Source organism: Plectrocnemia conspersa, unplaced genomic scaffold, assembly GCF_051122295.1.
Source record: "Plectrocnemia conspersa isolate PC_06_02 unplaced genomic scaffold, ASM5112229v1 ptg000010l, whole genome shotgun sequence".
Classification (NCBI taxonomy): domain Eukaryota; kingdom Metazoa; phylum Arthropoda; class Insecta; order Trichoptera; family Polycentropodidae; genus Plectrocnemia; species Plectrocnemia conspersa.
In genome coordinates this window covers 11,393,468-11,406,726 of record NW_028277174.1, presented here as the reverse complement: position 1 = coordinate 11,406,726, position 13,259 = coordinate 11,393,468, and the positions used below count along the sequence as shown (strand labels likewise).

The following is a 13,259-nucleotide window of genomic DNA, read 5'->3' as shown; positions in this document are numbered from 1 at the left end:
ATGCACAAACTAAAACTTTACCTTCAGCAACTCTCAGATCTCCATCGTCGACGCAAACACGTCCACTCACAATAACAAACTGCGGAACGCCGTGAACGATTTGTCCCTAATAACCAATTATTATCGTTAAAATCACATTTTGAAAAAGTGTAACATTACTTTTTAATCAATTACTTCAAATATGTTAAAGTCGACTTCGTGGTGATGTGTTGCTGCTGAAATTTTACGTGTTGCATTCGGATCCCATACGACGACGTCGGCATCGCTTCCGACGGCTATCCTGCCCTTTTGTGGATAAATGTTGAAGATCTTGGCAGCAGTCGAGCTGGTAACAGCGACAAACCGAGTCGGTTCCATTATACCTAAAAGATAGATTAAATCATTTAATGGTATTTACGATGCTTTGCTCGTTACATAGCAACATCAAATTCACATGAGAGAATCATTAATCCTTCCTGTCAATTTATATCCTATTGTGACTTATTTATTATCACAGTAAAGTCAAAATTAATTAAGAATTGAAACCGCTTGAATCAGGAAGTGCTAGTCAAAATCATTGCCTCAAACACAATGTGTTCAATGTCTTGCACACCGTATTTTATTGCACAGTTTTTAGGAATGCAAATTCTTCAGCAGCATAATATGGTTACCAACATTAACAAAATTTAAAAGCTTAATTATATAACTGGTATCTTCATCTTCGCCATTCTCTTGTCATTTGGTGGGAGGGGGAAAATGCCCCCCCCCCCTTAAAATTCATTTCATTTAATGAAATACTACTAATCCTAATGAAATCGAAATATTAAAAAAAACAACTACTGACTGGCCAACTTTTGCCCCCCCCCCCTGTAAAAAACTGAAATAATGTTCCTGATTCTAAACCAGAAATTTTCGGGTTATCCCTCAAAGAAAATTGAAAGAACAGCAGTCTCGAATGTATTCCGAAAATATTTCATTTAAGTGAAATCATATCGGAATACATTTTCACTGGTAGATACATATATATTTTTACTAGTGAAATTATAATTTATCTGGTAGATTCTAGTAAAATTATATGATTTCAACTTTTCTCATATCTAGTAATGTATACATTTACATACTTATTATTATTTATTTACACGCGATGTGTAAATGTTATAGTGAATGTGTATTTTTCAGTAAGTTATATTTTCACCAGTAGGTATATATGCCTACTAGCGAATATACAATTTAACTGATAGACGCTAGTAAAATTAAATGTTGCTCTAAAATGTCTATGAAATTCAATTTGTCAGTTGCTAAGTGTCCATTTGCTGTTCCAACTTAAATCTAACCCAACGAAAGTTCTAAAACTAGTTATAGTTTTAGAAATTTTATTATAAGAGCATCGGTCAAAGTAAATTTAAACCGAATTTTGGTCAATAGGAGGGCGCAAAAACAATTATCACTTCTCAGAAGTCAAAAATTCACGTCAAAAGCAATAAAATCGGCGCCGTTGCAGTGGGAACGCTCAGTAACGAGCATTTTTTGCGCTCTTGTTTTAAGAATTATATAAACAACTTACAATATATTCTACTGCTGGTAATTGAATTTGATATCTCATGGATTATGTTATTCTGAGCTGAGTTATTTGGCTTAATACTTTACTGCAAGATTTACTTACCAGCATGTACTCCTCTATCCCAAACAAGAGACATACGATCTTCGACCCCGTTGACACCGTTTGGAATCTTACTAAAGTCGTTGGAGCCCAACGCTTTGCTTTCTTCAGTGAAGGTGCAATGATCACTTCCGATCAATTGCAGATCATTTCTGTATCACAAAATTAGTATTTATTTAGACATATGTATATTTTTGGTAATATAACATGAAAGGTATAAAAACAAAGAATCTTGAAACCTATTTATGTCATCGCAATGTTGACACTAGTTGAACTGATTAAGAATTTAATACTTTTTGTTACTACAGAATGGTTTCAGACGGTTTAATGGCTTAATAAACTTAATTTGTAGCGCAAAATTAAATATATTGTAGTAGGGGATAACATCATTAATCACTTTCATTAAAAAATATTAAATCGCTAATACCTTCCAAGTGCTTCGATTATAGCTGCAGGCGTTGTGATGTCAGGTCGAATAGGTGGAGACATTATGTGTCCGGCAGCGTGACGAAAGCAAACATGTTTACAATTAGTTCCTAATCATAAAATCTACATTATTAACCTGTACAATTTCCTTAAAATATCCCATTGACATACACCCAATATGATCAATGCTTTAATTAAAAACAAAACTCTTACTGCTCTTCGTTGGTCATTTCGTTAGTGCCAGACGATACAACACCCAAAGCGATGAAAATGTAATAATGGGTATGTTAGTGATTTTAAGGAAACACCAAGTTAAATAATGCAACAATGGTTTGTGAATATTCCACTAAGCGTGATCTAGCCTATGTTTTTACCGTCCGTTCCAATGGTGGAAGCCAGCGTCTCTCCGAACACTGGTTTTACCTGTCCACGACGTCTAGCATCTATGAGCGCTTTCAATGCCGATTTAGACATCATGTGCACAATATACAATGGAGTCTTAGCCTATAATTATGAAAATAAATTTTAAAAACTCATCATAGAAATATAATTGATTTATTCTAAATTTTAGATTGCATTGTAGGTTGCTTACCCAGAGAGTAACAGATAGTAATCGTTAAACTGTTCTATAAAGTAGCAAATCACATCAATCATCGTCTTCTGCTACTCTCCAGATAAATAACCTACTTACTTCCTCATTTAAACCACAGAAACAATATACATATCAACATACTTGATTAGCAATAACGCAAGCTCTATTCACAGCTTCAGCTTCGACTTCTTCACTCCTAGATAGCTCGTGTCCTTCTGGTCCTGTAATTCCCTTTGACAATAATTTTTCAGTATTTTTAGCTATAATTCCACCGTTTTCAGCGTGGACCTAAATTTATAAATCAATCCGTTAATCAAATTGTATTAGTAATGTCTTTTATTTTTCTGACTTACTTGAGGTATAGCTCCCAATTCACCGCACTTCTCAAAAGCTGAATATAAGTCATAGTCGTCGATCATCCAAGCATCTTTGTACGCCATGAACATCTTGAAGGAATTAATGCCATATTCCTCGCTGCATAATGTTGCCATTTCTTCTTTAACGGAGTCAGACCACCAAGTGACCCCGACGTGTAATCCATAATCGCAGCACACCTTTACAATAAAAAAACATAAATAACCATTTACAACTGACATTTAAAAATAAAATCAATACCTTTTCATCGGCAGATGCACGCCACTTATTATAAGCTTCTATGAGTGACTGGCCTTTGTTCGGTAGAGCAAAATCAACTAAAAATCACAAAAAATGTAGTTATGTCGTTAATTTTGTCTATAATGATATGCCTTTTTAAACTTACTTATCATAGTTGTTCCACCAGCTACGGCAGCTTTTGTGCCGCTGTAGAAGTTGTCGATGGTTTTAGCTCCCATCATCTCCAATTCGAGATGGGTATGTGGATCGATGCCACCGGGGATGACAAATTTACCGACGGCATCGATCGTTCGTGTGCCTCCGGGTATGATGAGATTTCTGCCAATTTCTCTGAAAATTGAAAATAAAAATTGTTATTAACCACAAATTAATATGACATTCTTAGATCAATATTATATGTGTCCAGAGAAGGGACAATTGCTTTTTATGCTCCCTTATTGGTTAAAATTCGGTTTGGATTAGCTTCATTTGATTCTCACATATTGTGAGTCGTAATATTGTTATAAATAGTCTTAATATGAACGCTAGATAACCGAGCGTTTCTATTGCGATGGCGACGGGAAGATTTTATTGCTTTTGACGTGGATTCTAAACAGCGAAGGGTATGTAAGTCAGAGCACTGACGAAGTTACTCACTTCCGTCAGGACTTTCACAATAACATCAGTCAAGTATTCCACTGGAAATTGACCACAGAGCTAGCACTATAACATGAATTCTTAGAAAGCAAATATAAGCAGCTACTTCCACTTCGACTGTCTGATTTGGTCCAGCCGAGCAGTCCACAAAATCTCCAAGAGTTTTTACTTGATTTCTAATACGACTCAATAAAATTTAGAAAATCTTAAATATTTTTCATAATTCAAGACCATTGTAAATATGTAAAGCAAATAGTGTATATATGAACAATTTTGGAAAGCTTGAAACACTGCTATAATGTAAATAGACTATCAAATACTTCAGTTTACATCCACAAATAGTATTTTAGCAATATTATTTATTAAAAAAATGTATTTAAATGGTCAGAGTAATAGTAGTAATATAGAATATACAAATATAAATTTAACAATTAAGGAGCTTTTTAATTTATTATTGTTATATATTTTATAAATCACTGGTGTCTAAGGATTTTTCTTTTAATGAAAGTTTAAGAGATAAAAAGAATATTTCAATATTTTTGATTGATGATGATTATGAAAACTACAGGTGGGGTCCGGCCCCATGTGGTCCTTAAAATATTGGCTACATGTACTGTCTATTTGATCACGAAAGTACCTCGTTAATTACACAATGCATCATAATACTTTTATATAGCTTTTCATAGTTGTAGCACAATACGATCAGCTGATATTTTGCTACAGCGAATCAAACCACACCATTTCGAAAGCAATCACCTGATACCACAGTACACCGGTACACCTGCCCCTAGACGATAGGGACAGGGCAATTACTATCTTCGGCTATAAACTTGCTGAAACATCAACTAACTCATGGGCATTCGACACGCGATTTACTTTTACACCGCTAAAATTGAACATTATCTTCTATTTAGAGTAACACAAGTGCGGTGAACTTGTCAGTTTCGACCTGGGTGTCTATTTCTACTCGTGGCCCACATTTGTTTATTCCAGCCGAATCAAATTGGCACACGGGCTCACAATTGCGTGTAGATTTGAGCGGAAGCATGGACGCCTGACCCCAGAGTTGCGGCGACTATGCGTCTAGGTTTTTCGGGACAGTCTCTAATAAAGTGGAGATTTCCGTTGTCCTGAAAAATAATTTGTACAGAAAGAAAATATCAATCTTTAAATGCTTAAGATAAACTAAGCTTTCGAAATCTCTTGGATATGGCATTAAATTTGTTTATGGCACTCTGTTAAATATAGATTGTCCGTCGCTAGTATAAAGTATTATTAAAAAGGCATTAAAGTCATATAAAAAAAAAATGGAACCAATGAAATATGGTCACTGTACCCGTAGCCCATATTTTATTAATTTGTTACATAACATGATATATAATTCATTGTCACGCCCAGTTCGCTCCTGCTCGTTCAAGATTAAAAGGCGTGACATGTAGCTGGACCGTGAATTTAATATGATACACTACAAATGAATCGCTGAAATGTAGAAAAGTACGAATAAAAAACATCTATGCTTCTACAATTTTGTTTAAAAGAGCGAATAAAACACATATGTAATGAGTTAATTGCGGTTGTACTACAGGGTGTTCCAATTCGAGTTTCATATGTTGGCAGCACTGTAAATCAGACAGCTGTCAATAATCACGCGTGTTCAAAGTAGTAAATGTTACTATGCAACAACCATTTACGAAATGGATCGCTTAACCACCGCTCAACGCATTAAAATTGTTTAATTGTACTGCAAAAATAATAATTATGTACCTACTGTGTATCGAAATTTACGGGAATATAATGGCCAATTTTATTTTCCTACTGAACGGACAATTCGCAACGTAGTGAATTTTTTTAATAACCTGGAACCGTTGAATATAGGGTAAGACATGTGCATCATAGTGGTACCCGATCAGCCATGAATATTGCTGATATAAGTGAAAGTGTGGCCGAAGACTCGGAATTGTCGATTCGTCGGTGTTTGCAGTTTTTGGGCTTTTATTATAGCTCCCTTTAGCGCATTTTGCGTCTGGACTTGCATCTACATCCGTATAAAATTCAGATAATACAAGAACTGAAGCCCAGGACTTGGAGACTCCATGACGCAGTACTACGGTAATAGCAGACATATATTTACTTATAATTAAAAACGTTGTACTTATAAAATAAACGCGCGCACCGCTAGGTAAGCGTATTACATTATGCCTTCTGAGTTGGAACGCCAGGGGCGATAAAATGAAAAATGGAATCGATCGAGCCTACTAGGCGTAGGTCGCAGCATCGCTGTTCTTGCAGTATACAATATTAAAAATGGTCGTATCATGTGCGAAATTCATTTAGAACTGAATCTACTGAAATTAATTATCGTAGCAATGACAGATAAAATAGTGAGAATTTAAATCAGGAGGTAGTTATGTTCACGGTAAAGAAAAGTCCATCCATTATCACTGATTATCTCATTTATTTTTTTTAAAAATAAATCGGCCATTGGAATGCCTGCATTTGATTCATGGTGACTATATTGAAAAATAGATAAATGTGTGTTTCTAAGGTAATATTTGTTTATTGTAAATTTTGTAAAAAAACAGACGTTAGCCCAATGCGTTACAACGAGGTAAATACAATCAATACATACAAGTAAGTAGTGAGACACCAGACTGAAATACATAGCTTATGCACGACCTAGCGCAATTTTATTTTTATAATTCATCACTACATTTCCCCGTGATATTAGAAAGATCTAGGAAAACCTAATATGAGGTGATCAATTGGAACTATAATTACATAATAGATAAAAATTGGGATTTGAACCCATGTCTTTCAGGTATGAGTCACCAACTATGGCACTGGCCCTTTTTCTTGTTATATGTAGGTACTTTGACCGTTTTTACATACAACAGTATCTATTATTAATGAATGATCATACAATTGACGCACATTTAGTTGCACGCCATGTTTGTAAAGTGTCTATAATTATGGTAAATTTTGGCGAACGGGTGTATGAATAATGCTGAATTAATTCTAAGGACATACTCGGCTATTGTCACGTACTAATGGTCAAAAGCAAATGTTTAATTTTAACTTGAATATTACGACACCTTACGAAAATTAGCTACATTACGCAAACTATGCAGCGTTTGCATAAAATTTTTGGCAAACGCTTTCGTGGTGTGTTTATTTTTGTATCTCATCAAAGCGTTCGTTTATATACAACTTAAAAAACAAATGTTTTTAGCTTCAAAAAATTTTATGTTTTCCGCACATTGCCTTTTAGTATTATGACTCAATACTACCGACTTTAGTTTTATTGAGAATTGGTTAAGTGTAGCGGTCTCCAATTGCCTTTTACTACAATCGCTTATGTAGTAAAAGGTTAATTTATTGAATGTAAATATTTAATTTGACATATAAAAAAGGTAGTCATATATACATACAATTGCTTGTCGTATTTTATAGCGATATTATACAAATAATATGTATCGACTAAAATAGTTGTAATTAAAGTGTAAATTGTTGAATATAGCGAGAGAATAAATTATACTCATACACATAAAAATAAATTAATTATACAATAAACTCAGATATACGATGTCTTATATAATGATGATAATTACATATTTAATTTCAATTAAAATGTAGACTAAACGAAATTAAATCCAGCCAGCCAGACAGGAAGAGCTAATTGGGCAATGTGAGGTAAAAAATTAATAAAACTGGTACCTGGCACATATTATGTACACCTCGCACAGAACACAATGTAAACCTATGTTGTCATGAGCTATGCTTTATAGGTGTTGATATTGCGCGACGTTATTTGTGTACAATATCCGATTTGATTAAATTCGGCGGAAATTGAAAAACTAGGAAGGCTATCGATTATGGCGCGCCATTTGGTATTCACATCTCTCTCAAATGGGATGTGAGATAATACAGAAGTAAATACTAAACGATGCGTGCGAAGCATATGCATGTACATAATATTTTATACATATAAGTATAATTATGAAACGTATGTACTTAAGATAAATAATATTGGTATTGTAACCATTAGATTACCATTTATTCCAATCTTTGCAAAAATGTTCTTAGTGGTAAAAAAAATTAGTTCAACAGAGCAGGTCGAAACATCCATTGATGAGTTTTTGTCCTAAAGTCAGATTTATTTTATATGTATGACTAATAGGTGGGAGACAATCATTTCTAAAAATGGATTGAAAAACGTTGTTAAAAAAAAAAGAATAGTTAACGTAAGAACGTATGCATCAACTTATAGATACATATGTCGAAACCACTCGCAATTGTTGCATATAGTTTGACTTATTAAAAGCGTCATAAAACTAATTGATTCGTGTCTCTCAAATTTATTAAAAATCGCAGTTATTTCCATGGTAGCAAACGAAAAAGTAGTTATTCGTATTCATTAATAGTTTTGAAGTAATTGCATTAAAACCGTTGGATCTTACTTTAACAAAATAAATGCCCGGATATCTTCACAGAACAGATACCAAACACAGTATCTCCGAAATGAACACAAAAATAAATAAATAATTTCGAATCTATCGTTACACACGCAAGCATCTGATTAGTCATCGACATTGGTCAAAAAGAATTTCCCCCATTTCTCAACGAAAAGATACCTGAAACTTATATACATAAATACCATTTCGCTTTCATTTCAGAATTGATCATTTTAGATAACGATGTCGCTAAATATACCGATTTCGAAAGATTTGTATTATACAAAAAGAGTCTGATTCCGCCCCCGTCAGTTTATTTAGGACTAGAAGAGATGCTGGATTTCCTCCATTTTTCAAGGGTATATAAATCAAAACACTGTCGTACTACTTTAGTCAGTAATCTCAATCAAGACTAGACCACATAACTACCACTTCGTTCCCGACTTGGAATAATGATTATTTAGCTGAACCAACGCCAAGCATTTATATGTTAAAATTACTGAGACAACCCAAGAAAAGCAGCCGCTTTCATTTATTTATTATAAGGGTGATATTTAATAGGGAATTATTTTGAGAGATATGTGCATTAAAATAAATCCTTTGTTCCATAAAACGAATTGCTTGTGCATTTATGCAAGGTAAATCTTCGATTTTTTCTTTGAAAAATAATTCGTAGCAGAAAGTTATTCATATGTGTTTACTGTTCTAACTAATCAGTCCAACAGTAATGCACAAACAATTTATTTTATGCAGCAATTATTTCATACATTGCTCATTTAAATTGCTCTCAAACAGTGTTAAATTTTTATCTCGTGTAGTATATTCTATTTTTTATGTTTTTAAAAATAAATTGTATTTATTTTATCTGTGTGATCAATCTAATGTGTCCATAAATGAGAGGAATTTTTCATTAGAAATATCTTATAGATATTATTTTAATTAATTAAAGAAATACAAACTATTTCTCTTAAGACTAACATCATAAGCGTTCCACGCGTATTTGGGCTTTCTTATATTAATAGCATTACTATTAGAGTTTACACAATAAGGAATGCTTTTAACATGTTTTACTTAAAAATAAGGGTCGGCAACCTCTGGTCTACGAGTAGTTAGTAGATTTACATACATTACATGAGGCCCATTGTGGGTCGCATCAAACAAAGTACAAAGGAAAAGTTTAAGAAAAAAAATCCCAATGCGTGGCAAAATGAACCTTGACGTTTTTCAGAGCCATATATAATTGATAGGGCCAAACAAAGAGTCAATGATCTTTAAATAAAATATGTTCCAAAATTTCCCACTGCGCGGCTCAATAAGGATAAAGATTTCTTCATTCATAAAAGTAATTATCAAGAAAACAAAATCGATAATAATCATGGAGCATTTTTTAAGGATAATATAAGAGTTTTTGTGAACATGACAAGAAATAAAACTAGATATAAATCAACCGAAGGTTTCACAAATTTTTATAGTATTAATCTTATCTATTATATATATTTTTTATGTAAAAAAAATAGTTTGAGTATAATAGTACATATGTACATATATACATAGAGATACAATCAACTATGTATACATGCGGTTTGCCGATTAAATTTAAAAGTCGAATTTACTCGGCGGGGCTAAAAAGGTTGCCGACCCCTGCTTTAAAAAATCGAGCACAAACAACAGGAAACAGTGAATAATCCCGCGAGAGAAAAAGCAAGATTTATCGTTGGTCTTTTTACCATAAAAATAGCGCTAACGTGTCAGTCAGTACTCTGTACAAATTCGACGGTGAACTAGCGCTCTATTTTTATCACCTTTCCCCCTTTTTACTTACATAGGTAAGCTGATTTAAATGATAAAAATTAAAACAAAATACAAAAGTTTGACAATCGCTACATAGTCGTCTCGCACTATTGCGTGCATTTAATTAATTGTAAACTAGAACGTACACGCGCTCTAAAACAAAGTTTGTTCTGACTGTATACTTGAGTTTAATACTATAAATTAGTATTAATTTATTTTGTGAAATATGTTATGAATATCGCAGGTAGAATAAGTGATTTTCTTTTGAAAACGAAGTAGTTTTCCAGCAGCGGGTATGAAGAATACTGCACTAGAGTGTTCTTTTCATAAGCATTCAGTGACTTGCTTACGTGACTGAGCTACGAAAGGGAAAACTCCCCCTTTTCCTTTATGTTATGGTCTCGAGGGGGGTGAACGAGCCTCCACAGATTCATTATTTCTACCCTTGCATTCGTCATCGTCCGAGTATGACCTCATTCGATGAAAATATACAAGAAAACACGGGAGAATAAATTTTATCGCTAAAAGACTATAACACGAAAAAATATCTACGTATTTTAATTGAACTACATTTATCTACATTTTAGATAAAATATTCATATGCTAGGAAATTCTTAGCATATATTTATATCCTAGGAAATATAATACATAATACGTCGTAATACGGTCGTGACGAAAGACCCCAATTCTATTCTTCGAATAACGAATATATTCGCCAGTTTTTTTAACTATTCGTTATTCGAATATTTGATAAACTATTTGCTGATATATGTAATGGAATATATTTAAATTTTGCGTTTTATTTATAATAGTCAACATCACCAATAATAATCGACAAAAAAACACATTGTAATTGCAGAAATCCTAGAAAATACTCATATTTTATTAAACCAATATAAGTCTGTTAATTGTAATTTATTATAGTCATATTTTTTTAGTATAATAAGTTACAGTATTTTCGACAGCAATTTTTATTATTAATGTCTATAATCGGAACGTAATAACAATATTTTTTTTATTTGTTGACGTTAAATTAACGTGTCAAGTGTGTATGTAAACATTTCATTGCTACAGTGCCAAAAGGCAGCGAAAGTGACGTTCATGCAGATCTAAAACCAGCCCGCGCATCCAAATACGTAATTTAAAAAATGGACAGTTTCTGCGTCAATCTTAGCACGTTCATTTTACTGAGATGATAAGACAATGAACAAACAAGTTATCCAGTTGTTGTAAAATTCCATAAATCCAAGTAAATGATCAAAGCATAAACTAAACCATGTGATGCTGCAGAGTGATTGGCACATTTAAAGGTGAAAATCGCTTTGATATTATATTGCTTCAACAATGGATAAGGAAAGTTGCTGAATGTGACAGGAATTACCTTGATATATAAATGCTTCTCTCGTGATTAATTTTATATCACAGAGGTCACGGGTAGAGTATTTAAAAGTTAAAGCAAACATGTTCTTCTAGTTAGATAGATATAATTAACAAAAAACTTTGTATATGTCGTCCAACATGGAACATGTTGGACGACAGTGATAAATGTACATGCATATGAGCCAATACTGAAAAGCTATAGAATATTATGCATAAAACGAGATTGATTTACCTGCTATCATTATATCTAATAATACATTTAGTATTTTCAATGATAGTTACTAAAACATTTATACAGCTCGATTCATATTGCTTGTCGTAAAACAAGATTGAATAAAAAGCAATTTCCAATAATTCCATAGTTTTGTTTTTCAGGTGACTTTGAAATAGACTTACTTGATTATTCCATCTTCGATATAGACATCAGCGTCAACCATCTCATCGTCGTTGACGACCTTGCCATTCTTGATCAGCAGCCGATTCTGAGAGCTCTGAAATCAACATTCAAAAACATTATTTCCACTCAAATTATGAGACATAACAACACTTTGCGTGCGCCAAAGTTTAATCGAAAAACGCGACCGAAATGCCACGAAAAGTCGGATTACATACCATAAAATACTAGCGAAAAAAATAGCATATATATCGAATCGTCCAAAGAATCTCGTTATTCGTATCGCATGTCTGGGGAATTTAATTAAGTTGTGAAACTGCGATGAACAATCACGACGGTCTATCGATTTCAGGCGAAAATTCTCCCCATCCTAAGTCCCATAGGAGCGGTCGTTATTGTGCTCATATATAATAGATTTAGACGGATGGGCAAGATATATGATAATGGGCTATAAATTAGACAATTCGCCAAATTAATTGATCCGAAACGCTGTTCGCTTGATTGACGCGAAAATTGCAATTAGTGAGTCATATAATGGTTATATTTGTAGCATGCTCATTTTTCACTTTACTCAGTTTGTGTAACATACACATGAGTCAATTAGTCATTTTTGCTTAAAGAAAAGTTAATTAATAGGCATTTTATTGTTAAGATAATTAACAAAGTTGTGTGTTAAAAAATGACTTTTATTAGTACGAGTGTTTAACACTTTTTTATTTCAGATTCAAAGATACATAAATTATAATTAAAACTTTTCTATTTATATATGTATGTTACATAAAATAATATTAACTGAACTCTGGGTTTTCTATTAATTACAGCATTAGCTGAATTATACAAATTTAATGCTTTTATAGACTGTATTATCAGAAATTTGACAACTGGATTTAATACAGCAAAATAAATAAATAATACATTCAGTTTCATGTGGTTGTTTCTAAAATAAAACCTAGAAAAATCACTCTCGAATCTATCCAGAAAATATTTTTAAAATATGTCATTTCAGTAAAATCATATATTGTAGGAATACATTTTCACCAGTAGATATATATTTTACCAGTAAAAATATAAGTTATCTGGCAGGTGGTACAATTATATGATTTCAACTTTTCTATATGCAGTAATATATATATTTACATACTTATTATTATTTATTAACATCCGATGTATAAATGTTACAGTGAATGTGTATTTTTTGGAAAAGTTATATTTTCACTAGTAAAGTTCAAATAATTTTTACCAGTAGATATATATTTCTACTAGCCAAGATATAATTTAAATGATAGGCGCTAATATGTTGCTCTAACATGTCAGAAATCGCATCTCACATATTGC

The 13,259-nt window shown here is 32.8% G+C and overlaps 1 protein-coding gene across 2 annotated transcripts in view; it reads right to left on the bottom strand.

Moving 5' to 3' along the window:
* The window catches only part of CRMP (Collapsin Response Mediator Protein), a 35,944-nt gene that overhangs the window by 1,314 nt on the left and 21,371 nt on the right, over positions 1-13,259 (bottom strand). The window contains exons 2-11 of one of the 2 annotated variants that reach the window (XM_088195767.1): positions 11,927-12,021; positions 3,418-3,602; positions 3,273-3,349; positions 3,011-3,211; positions 2,799-2,945; positions 2,440-2,569; positions 2,067-2,175; positions 1,643-1,791; positions 175-362; positions 22-106 (exon numbers count right to left, since the gene is read on the bottom strand). In XM_088195767.1, the coding sequence (XP_088051893.1) occupies positions 22-106; positions 175-362; positions 1,643-1,791; positions 2,067-2,175; positions 2,440-2,569; positions 2,799-2,945; positions 3,011-3,211; positions 3,273-3,349; positions 3,418-3,602; positions 11,927-12,021 (1,366 nt within the window). The remainder of the gene's footprint in view (positions 1-21; positions 107-174; positions 363-1,642; positions 1,792-2,066; positions 2,176-2,439; positions 2,570-2,798; positions 2,946-3,010; positions 3,212-3,272; positions 3,350-3,417; positions 3,603-11,926; positions 12,022-13,259) is intronic. The other variant, XM_088195768.1, reaches the window with a different exon arrangement.